Genomic DNA, 11,358 nt, shown 5'->3' with positions numbered 1-11,358 from the left:
AGTTTACTGATTCTATTTATAGCATGTTGATTTGCTTTACTCCTTTGAGATATTGCTCGAGATCAAGCGATACCTTAAAGCCCCAACTTTTACTACCCTGGCAGTAAGTTTTGTAGGAGGAGCCTATCAAATAACAACGCTACTCTAGGCTGTCTGTTAGCTAAAAATAGCTCACTTTAAATGATTCACAGGCAGATGTAAACAATGGTCAGTTGAAGAAGAAATTTGAACTAGTTTGCATGTTTTGATGGTAAACAACTATTATTATCCATATTGTGCATCCATATCAGTATCAATCCTATGAAAAATTGAGTCAAGACTAGCATTCCTGATTTTTAATCTTGTTTATGTAAATTTAACAATGAAACTCAAAATCAAACATTCATTTAACTAAAATTATCATTGCTGGCTGGTCCATTAATTGAGATAACCTAGCAATAAATGTAGAAATAATAAACTTTAAGTCTTGGATGCAGAACAATACACACAAATTAGCAAGTGCTGCTGTGATAAGGACTAATAAAAATGATAAGCTATTTGAAATTATATTTATCACTGTATGTCTGTAATTAGTAGTTCCCTATTTCTTTAAAACATTTTTATGATATGGCATATAAAAATATAACTGTAGAAATGACTATGATATTCTATTTGGTTTAAAAATTCAAAATTACTTTCTGGAGAAGTTTTGCATTGCACTCTAGCTTGGTGTTAATTCCATTGATACGAAGCCTTCTGACGATCAGGTTTGTTGATAAAATTAACCACGTGGAAATTGTTTACATTCTCTGTTCCTCTAGGGTTCATGACCTCATTAGCTCCTCCCGGCAAATTCAAATTTTTGGCAGTTAGGTTTAAATAATTTTTTGAAACTATACTTCAACAATTTTTGTTTTAAAAAATAAAAACACCAATTGATAAAGAATATTTCAATGTGTATTTATGCAATTTTTCATAACTTTTTATTCAGTGGTTTATTTAAAATTTTGAAAAAGGGCTCTCTGATGTGAAACATGCATAATTTATATAAAAACCTGCCCCGGCACCATCTTGTGGCTTTTATATGGCAGTTGGGGGTTTAAAAAAACAGTATGTCAATCAGTTTATAGCAAGGATCGATACATTTTATTTCATTTTGGGAAAAATGCAAAAGGGTCATTTGAAAGGTAAATAACAAGATATTTGCACTCAAGATTTACTCCCTTCGGAACAGCATGTTTTGTAATTTATCAGGATATGTTGCAAAATCATATGTCTGTAAGTGTGTTCAATTGGTCATTTCAACAGGGAGATAAAATCGCCTAAAATAGACATATACATATGTTAATGTCTCGATTTAATCTTAAAAGCTTTATTTATGTTTTACTCATATGCGTATCTAATTACAGTCTTTCTTACACACGCGTGATTCATATCTCGAGATCTTATTGTACGCCCCTCAAGATCAGATTACCTGATATGCACAGCCACATAGACATGTAAACGTGGCATTACAAGCAGAAACGGAGAAGAAGAGAGTCATGGATAAGATTTACAGTATCGTGTATTTTGGATCTTTTGTGCTGATGTTTAACCGATTATATGTAAGCTGTTTTCATTTTATGAATAGTTATTTGTTTTAACATTTATAAATGTTTTAATCTGTAAGATATATCACATGTACAACCGTGTTTATTTTTTATTTGTTTTCGTATAGTTGGACTGACCTGCGTACGAAAATTATGATATCAGGCAAGACGATAGCTTCAGTTTATTCGTTAAAATGGGATGCTTGATAATTTTCAATAAGTCTAATTGAGTTTCCTTTGCAATTTAATAAAAAAAATATTTTCAAGATTATTTTGCCACGTACTCTTCGAAGGGAGATAATCTTAATGATGAAAGTACATTGTTGTATGCTACTACTTATAAATTATTCTTCGTTCTTTTTGGTAGCAGCTTTTTTGTGAGTAACGGAAATGTATTGACACATTGTCCATGTGATGCGATCAAGGCGTATTATACGATATATTGTTCAAATTAAGATCCCGAAAGAAATAGCTATAAAAAGACCCAACAGCATAACGTTGCTTTCAATTGAATTTACAAAGTTTTGGGGACACAGATTGAAATTAATAATGTGTTGTATTTATGAACTTTATCAAGGAACGGCATCCTTCGCCCTCTTTATATCTAAATTTAATGGTCTATAAGGAAAGAAATCACAACATGACATTTGATGTATCTGTATTCCACCTCAGCATGTGTTTTTATCGCAGCATAGATGACCAATGGGCTATTCCAGGAACAAGGGGTGTCTAATGGGAAGGAGGGGGTGTATTTTGTTTGTGTAGTGTGGACGCTGTTCGCAAGCAGGGGGGAGGAGGATATTTTATAGATAAATGGAAGGGGAGGGGGTATTTGGAGTGACTCGATGGGGAGGTTGCGGGGTATTTTTGAGGGAGGGGAGGGGGTATTTTCTGTAATAGAACAATGTTATTTGATTAATTAATTATAATTAGATATATTATGTTTCCTATTTCTTATCTAGAGCGCGTCATAGGTGTGTGAAAATGTTACATACATGTATTTAATGTGGTTTAAGCAACAGGGGTGTGACCCGCGGTACATATTACATAACTGATATGAATCTTGGTGATATTTCAGGCTGAGAATACATTGGTTACAGATATCGTGTCATTTGATGTCACCATAGGGGGTGAGGATGTAGGTACGATAGACATTGGCCTGTTTGGAGATACGGTACCACTCACTGTGAAGAACTTCGTACAACTGGCGTCTGGGGCGGAGGAGTATAAGTACGAGGGGAGTCCATTCCACAGGGTGATTGACGACTTTATGATTCAAGGTAAGTTCCTTGGTAACCGAATTCCTCCGCCCGTTTTGACATAACGCGAACCCAACTTGTAGGCACATCTTCTCTTCATTTTGTCACAGGTCGAAATTTAAATCAGTACTTTTTTCTATTTTATACGTTGTTCACTTTGGGAACTGTGCGGGAATAGGTTAGTTTTTAGCTCGACTATTCGAAGAATAGTCTAGCTATTCTACTCACCCTGGCGTCGGCGTCAGCGTCGGCGTCGGCGTCACACCTTGGTTAAGTTTTTGCATGCAAGTACATACAGCTATCATTTAAAGGCATATAGCTTTGAAACTTATTTATTCTTTTTCTAGGTCAATTACCAACCTCACTGGGTCAAGTTCCATAACTCTAACATGTATTTTGAGCAAATTATGCCCCCTTTTGGACTTAGAAAATTCTGGTTAAAGTTTTACATGCAAGTTACTATCTCCAAAACTAATGTAGATATTGAATTGAAACTTCACATGTGTCTTCGGGGTTATAAAACTAGTTCATAGCAGCAAGTCCCATAACTCTGACCTTCATTTTGGCCAAATTATGCCCCCTTTTGGACTTAGAAAATTTTGGTTAAAGTTTTGCGTGCAAGTACATACAGCTATTACCAAAAGGCATATAGATTTGAAACTTATTTTTTCTTTTTCTAGATCAATTACCTACATCACTAGGTCAAGTCCAATAACTCTGACATGTATTTTGGCCAAATTATGCCCCCTTTTGGACTTAGAAAATTCTGGTTAAAGTTTTGCATGCAAGTACATACAGCTATTACTAAAAGGCATATGGATTTAAAACTTATTTTTTCTTTTTCTAGATCAAATACCTACCTCACTGGGTCAAGTCCCATAACTCTGACATGTATTTTGGGCAAATTATGCCCCCTTTTGGACTTAGAAAATTCTGGTTAAAGTTTTACATGCAAGTTACTATCTCCAAAACTAATGTAGATATTGAATTGAAACTTCACATTTGTCTTCGGGGATATAAAACTAGTTCATAGCAGCAAGTCCCATAACTCTGACCTTCATTTTGGCCAAATTATGCCCCCTTTTGGACTTAGAAAATTTTGGTTAAAGTTTTGCGTGCAAGTACATACAGCTATTACCAAAAGGCATATAGATTTGAAACTTATTTTTTCTTTTTCTAGATCAATTACCTACATCACTAGGTCAAGTCCAATAACTCTGACATGTATTTTGGCCAAATTATGCCCCCTTTTGGACTTAGAAAATTCTGGTTAAAGTTTTGCATGCAAGTACATACAGCTATTACTAAAAGGCATATGGATTTAAAACTTATTTTTTCTTTTTCTAGATCAATTACCTACCTCACTGGGTCAAGTCCCATAACTCTGACATGTATTTTGGGCAAATTATGCCCCCTTTTGGACTTAGAAAATTCTGGTTAAAGTTTTACATGCAAGTTACTATCTCCAAAACTAATGCAGATATTGAATTGAAACTTCACATGTGTCTTCGGGGTTATAAAACTAGTTGACAGAATCAAGTCCCATAACTCTGACATGTATTTTGGGCAAATTATGCCCCCTTTTGGACTTAGAAAATTCTGGTTAAAGTTTTACATGCAAGTTACTATCTCCAAAACTAATGCAGATATGGAATTGAAACTTAACATGTTTCTTCGGGGTTATAAAACTAGTTGATAGCATCAAGTCCCATAACTCTGATATGCATTTTGGTCAAATTATGTCCCCTTTCAAACTTAAAACTCTTTTGATATTTAACATTTTGGGTAATAATTTCCTGCTTCTGTGACAATATTTCGAATAGTCGAGCTTGGCTGTCTTACGGACAGCTCTTGTTTCTGAGAGCGATTTCCCCCCGAGTAGTTTTTTAATATAAAGATCAGTGTTTAAGGTATCCGACCCACAACTAAGCAAGTTCTATGTAACAGTGCTATGAAAATAATATATCAAATATTGATGCCTGGTAACTTAAAGCTCATATAATTTTGGTATCATCTGAAAGTGTATTGTCTAGTGAAAAAGAAAATATAAATTAAATTACAAAAATATTTATAGATTTTTTTTTTACTTTATAGTCTTCAATGATACTTCAACAGAAATCCAGTTATTGCAGTGTAAAATTTATCATTTCGCAGTCAAAGTAGTGATTCGTGCATATTATTTATGGTCATTTTATTTACTAATTCTTGTTCAGTAGACACAGCTCTTTCAAATGATTAAAAAAACATGGGGTTACCGGCAGGCATTGAAATTTTACCTTTTTGTGGATCGGATACTTTAATAGGTAAGATGGTTAATGCCGCTGGCTTCGAAGCTCTTCCCCTCACCGCTGTAGGTTCAAAACTTCAACTAGGTGTAGAAGTATCTCATATGAGAAAGCCACCCGGTTGGCTTACGGAAGGTTGGTGGTTCTACCGAGATGCCCGCCCGTGGTGAATGGGGCACCTGGGGTCTTCCTCCACCGCCAGAAGCTGGAAAATCGCTATGTAATCTATAATTGTGTCGGTGTGACATTAAACCTAAAACAAAATAAATAGTTTAATACATGGAACAAGGTTTTTTTATAGATTAATTAACACGTGAAAGGTATCGCTGAAGTCCTAGCTTAAACGAAATATTAACTTACAGTATGACACAGTATCCGAAGGGTATGTACCTTTAATAATATAATGGAGAAGGACGTTTTTTTTCTCGAAATTTAGAAAGGACTTTATAAAGAAGACATAATCAAATGAGAATCAAAGTGGTTAAATGAAACTTTGCTGGTTGTTTAAACTATTTTGTATTTGGCATGTCATTTTTAATAATTTCATGTAAGACTCCGTTCACTTTAAGGTATCAGAATACAGCTTTATGATTCATACTCTACAGTCTGAAAGGCACTACAGATGCCTGAAGGTGACATTCAATAGTGTTTTTCTATTTCGTGTGCACAACTGTCTAAAATCTCGTGCTTACGACATAGTGTCGTGCGAAGGATGTAGTATATCGTGCACACGACTTAAAAATGCCACCCTACTCCTACTTTCCGAAGCAAAATCGCTATATTTGTAAGTTTTGCACACGACATACTAGGTTTTGCAGACGACAAACGACTCATCTATGATTTTCTTGTCACAACCAGGCTTCCGTACATGGAAGGGAGACAATTTTGACATCTACAAAAATTTATTACAGGGGGAGATGTGGTGTATGGTAATGGTTCAGGGGAGACAAGTATTTATGGTGGGAGATTTGAAGATGAGAACTTCCTATTACAACATTATGGTGCAGGATGGATCAGCATGGCTAACGCAGGTAAAGTGTAATTCATAATTGAATAAATGAGATATAGTGTTAAAGAAGAAGGCAGGGTCCGTATTTTTTAACGCTATATGTCTGAAATTTAGAGCTAGATTTTTGCTCTGTTTTGTATTGATAAGATCAAATTGTAATAAAACTAATTAACATTGCATAGATGCGTTTTCTACGGCTATGTACACTCAGTAAAGCAAACTTTCAGCGGCATAATAAAAATTAAGTACTTGGCACGCGATCCACAAATAAGCCAAGTTCTATATAACAATGCTATTAAAAGCAGAGAGTTTCAAATAAGCTTAGCTTTCTACTCGGTCATTCATGCCTTAATAATGTAGCGTTCCATGTTGTAAATGTATATATATGAATAAAATATTGTTTAAACCAATGCTATTAAAATATATCAAATACTGATGCCTGGTAAGCTCATATAATTTTGGTATCATTTGAAAGTATATTGTCTTCTGCGAAAGAAAATATAAATTACATGATAAAAATATGTTACAATTTTTTTTTCACTTTAATATTATACTATAGATTTCAATGATACTTCAACGGAAATTCAGCGATTACAGAGTAAGATTAATCATTTCGCAGTCAAAAAACATGACTGAAGTGATTAGTGCATATTATTTATGGTCATCTTATTTACCAATTCTTGTTCAGTCGGATGATACCAAAATAATAAGGGGTCACCAGACATCGAAACATTATCTATTTGTGGATCAGATACCTTAAGTCTGATTTTCAGCCCCACTTGGGCCCGTATTCATCAACATATAAATTCTGAAACTTAAAACGACATATTTTAAAGTAACCATTACCTTGTTAGAATTAATTGTCGCGTATTAAGACCTGAACGAACGTTTAACAGGTGATTACGATAACAGTTGGGCGAAATTTTACAGACATTACATGTAGTAAAACAAATGTAAGAGTTAAGGATTATGAACACTAAAATGACTTTACTGTAAAATAAAAACATCAGACTAGTGCTTCCCATCAAGATTAATATTAAGAATCAAAATTTAACCGTGGTTAGTTTAACAGTCAGTTAAATTTTATTAAAACTCGTATTCTTGGTGGAAAAATACTAGTAAATGTTAACTTTAACTGTAAAGAACTTTTAGTGTTGAAAATCCTTAACTCATACATTTCTTTTATTAGGTCTTCTTAAATGTTGAAATATAGCCCTAAATGTTTCGTCTGTTACCTTAACCGCTTGTAAAAACTTTGAACAACTTTTAAGCACCCTCGGTACTTGCGAAATGTACTTTTCACATCTAATATTCATGAAATTTTATTAAAAATAATGTCTATAACATCTTTTTTTTAACTTCAAAGGCCTAATTTTGGTTTCAGCATCTTCGTTCTAAACATTTGCCTTCTTACCATAAAAGAATTATCTGCTTCAAATTTTAGACTTTCAGTCCTCTTATTTTCAGGACAACCCAAGGCCTGATAATTCATTTTACTTATTTGTTCTTTTTCAGGCGAAAACACCAACACCTGTCAATTCTTCATTACCGCACGGAATACGTACTGGCTGAACGACAAGCACGTGGTTTTTGGCAAAGTTCTTCGGGGCATGTGGGTGATACGTCAGATCTTGAATACAAAGACAGACAAGGAGACGGACAAACCACTGGTCCCGGTGCTCATATCGAAAAGCAGGATTTCAAAACCTGATAAGACATTCACAGTAGCCAAAGTTGGTGCAGATTGGATGGTTTAAGAATAAACGTTCTGCTTAGAGATTAGGGAAGCGGTCCCAGTCTTACAGATCATGTTAATCTGCTATAAATAATTCTGGCTGCTCGTAATCCAATAGTCAGTACGTCTTGTTTTCTGATTCGTGAAATGTCGTATTATAAAGGACTATTGGGGTGTTATTTTCAAAATTTCATGTTTTAACACTGTTGCAGTACTCTTAATGTAATCAGATGTTTAAGAACATATTTAACTCTATGTCTAAGGTAAGACATTCGGCCTTTTCCGCCCGATTCCGTACATCGGGATTTTCCGATTGTTATGGAATAAAAGATTGCCGAAATAGCATTGAAATTGCCGAATATCTTTACCTTAAGTGTAAAGTTAATATCTGATCGGTTTGAAAATAAAAAAACTACTTAAGTTGACTTTAAACGTCGATTTTAAAAGGCGGCACACATTAGTTTAAGGCTAGTGTTGAAATGTTGTACAAGGCAGCAGAGAAAGTACCAAAATAGTCATTGCAACTGTGTATCCATTGTAGAATCAAATCTTGCTCAAATATTCTTATACAAAATGTCAAAGGGAGTTTCTGATATTGCGATTTGTCAAGATGAAAGGGACTTAGAGATATTTTTATAGATCCAGAAAGTATTATTATTTTCTTAACTATTAATATTTCTTTGAGTTTTTTTTCTAAAGAAAATGAAGAATAGCATGGCGTTCAAAACTCATTTCCGGGCCAACAATAGTCAGGCAGGCTGAACCCTTTTGTCGTGACGGGTCACATATTGTTTAATAACGACGAAAAAGTATTTTCTTACAACAGCTTAATCCGTCCATAGGATAAATAAAATAAATCAGAATGTTCTGAAAAATATACTTCATTCAGACATTTAGAATTTTTTTGGACATTTTCGCGTTTTCTTATGTTATACATGAAAGATTTGCTATATGTGATAACATTGCTTGAAATATTGTTTAAAATTATTTTTGATGATATTTTTGTCATTGTTACCTTTGCTTGTTGTAATAAAACTTGTCATGGAAAGTATTTTTACTGTTTTGTTTTTTTCCACATGTTCTGACAATGTAGAAGGAATGCAACAGCGGTCAGTTTTGGATTCTGTACATTGTACTTACTTTTTCGCTTCAAATGTTGACAATTTCTCCACATGACTTGGAGGTGGAGTTCTAAGGACTTCAGTGACAATGTCTTCTGCCGATTCGTCAGACACCTCCACCAGGGATCGAACTGCGACCTCTCTTTTCGGTCCTATTCACCACCCGCCGAACTAATTGGCGGTAGTACCTACTGTTTGGTTCACCCTTTTTAGTTTTGTGATCGCTCGATGTCCGTCAACATTTAGATTGTGTATGCGATACAGGCTGTATTTTTCAATTGATCTTCATGAAATTTTGTCAGAATGATAATCCTGATGAAATCTAGGCCAAGTTTGAAAATGGGTCATCTTGGGTCAAAAACTAGGTCATTAGGTCAAATCAAAGAAAGACCTTGTGTATGCGATAGAGGCTGAATTTTTAAACTGATCTTCATGAGATTTGTTCAGAATGATTGCCTTGATAAAATCTAGGCCAGATTCGAAAATAGATTATCTGGGGTCAAAAACTAGGTCATTAGGTCAAATCAAAGGAAAACCCTGTATATGCGATAGAAGCTGTATTTTTCAACCGATCTTCATGAATTCTGGTCAAAATTATTTCCTTGATGAATTCTAGGTCAAGTTTGAATATGGGTCATCTTGGATCAAAAACTAGGTCACTAGGTCAAATCAAAGAAAAACCTTTTGTATGCAGTAGGGGCTGCATTTTACACCGGAACTTCATGAAATTTGATCAGAATATTTGTCTGGATGAAATCTAGAAGGAATTTGAATATGGGTTATTTAGGATTAAAAACTAGGTCACCTGGTCAAATTAAAGAAAAACATTGTGTACGCAATAGGGGCTGCATTTTACACTGGATATTCATAAAATTTAGTCAGAATGATTGCCTTGATAAAATCTAGGTCAAGTTAGAATATGGGTTATTTTGGGTCAAAAACTAGGTCACTAGGTCAAATCAAAGAAAAACTTTGTGTATGCAATAGAGACTGTATTTTTTAATTGATCTTCATGAAGTTTGGTCAGAATGATTGCTTTGATGAAATTAAGGTCGAGTTTGAATATGGGTCATCTGGGGTCAAAAACTAGGTTGCTAGGACAAATAAAAGAAAAACGTATTGTATGCGACAGAGGCTGTAATTTTCAATTGAGGTTGATGAAATTTGGTCAGAATGATTTCCTTGATCAAATCTAGGTCAAGTTCGAATGTACGTCATTCTGGCTCAAAAACTAGGTCACCAGGTCAAATTGAAGAAAATACTTGTTTACACTTAAGACACCACATTTTTGGTCCAATCTTAATGAAAATTGGTCAGAATATTTGTTTCCATTAAATCACTAGGTCAAACATGTTTACACTGTTATGGTGCGTTGTCAGGTGAGCGACCTTGGGCCATCTTGGCCCTCTTGTTTTCGTTAATTTATTCTGTAATTTTCGAACTAGGTTTATTCTTCATAATTCTACAGGTCTCCAGGGGTGGTAGTAGGAACGCGTTGTATACTGAATTATTATGATTATATGAGCAAACATGAAGGGAATGTTTCATGGTTATTCTCCGTTAAATACCGGTACTAACCAATGGATATTTTGAAGAAAAAATTGTTTCTCAAAATTTTACATTCTTTTCATGAATGTTTTGCTTTTGTGCCAAAAGGATATATGTTCCCGCGTAGCTTCAATAAATGGGGTTAATTGGTATTCAAGAATGGCTGAAAGTAACAACGGAAATGTAACGGACATTTGATGATAAATTCATAGACTTTATACGATGTATTAAAAAGTTTCTTTATCATCAGTCGAGTTTTCAGCAATTTTAAATGATATCGGTATTTCCTCAAGTATCTAAAAATATCGTGAACCTAAAAAGTATAATGTCATCCGAGATGAATGCCGTGGTTGACATTTTTTCAATATATCCGCTATCATGCTCAAGAAATATGACATTTATTTTATATACCGAAAAATGTTTACAAGTGAATGACAAAATGAGAAAAGATCATTATGTAACTGATCTGTTAAGTGGTGTACAATCATGGAGTCGCATAGTTATGTGGTATTACAATTTTTAACCGCTGTCATACAGAAATAAATAATTGAGTGTAAAAAACAAGGACGTTTGTTTCTGAAAGACACGAAAAAATAAAAGATAAATCTGAAAAATACAAGATCCATTTCCATTGTTAAATACTCCAGGAAAAGAAATATTCTCTATATCTTTTTTTAAACACAATCCACATTTATTCTTTATTACAATAATACACTAATTTTCTCTTGTTTGAAATTGCAGATGAAAAACATTGTGAACGAACATCACCGTTCGCTAATAAATGAGCTGCGCCATGAGATAACTATCATAGTGGGTTTGCGACCAGCATGAAT

The 11,358-nt window shown here is 34.2% G+C and overlaps 1 protein-coding gene across 1 annotated transcript; it reads left to right on the top strand.

Annotated features, from left to right (window-relative positions):
• The first annotated feature begins 1,426 nt into the window (after positions 1–1,426).
• LOC123548293 (peptidyl-prolyl cis-trans isomerase 6-like) lies at positions 1,427–8,904 on the top strand. Its single transcript, XM_045335441.2, has 4 exons — positions 1,427–1,583; positions 2,647–2,848; positions 6,024–6,143; positions 7,637–8,904. Exons 1-4 carry the CDS (start codon positions 1,521–1,523, stop codon positions 7,876–7,878), a joined length of 627 nt encoding a protein of 208 aa, XP_045191376.1. The 5' UTR covers positions 1,427–1,520; the 3' UTR covers positions 7,879–8,904.
• The last annotated feature ends 2,454 nt before the right edge of the window (positions 8,905–11,358 follow it).

This window comes from Mercenaria mercenaria, chromosome 6 (genome assembly GCF_021730395.1).
Source record: "Mercenaria mercenaria strain notata chromosome 6, MADL_Memer_1, whole genome shotgun sequence".
NCBI lineage: Eukaryota > Metazoa > Mollusca > Bivalvia > Venerida > Veneridae > Mercenaria > Mercenaria mercenaria.
Note: the sequence above shows the minus strand (reverse complement) of the source record. Positions and strands in the feature narration are given on the sequence as shown.

Coding starts and splice junctions, on each gene's coding strand:
- LOC123548293 (XM_045335441.2), top strand. CDS start 1,521: ATGGATAAGATTTACAGTATCGTGTATTTTGGATCTTTTGTGCTGATG. Junction 1,584..2,646: donor TGATGTTTAACCGATTATAT/GTAAGCTGTTTT, acceptor GTGATATTTCAG/GCTGAGAATACATTGGTTAC. Junction 2,849..6,023: donor TGACGACTTTATGATTCAAG/GTAAGTTCCTTG, acceptor AATTTATTACAG/GGGGAGATGTGGTGTATGGT.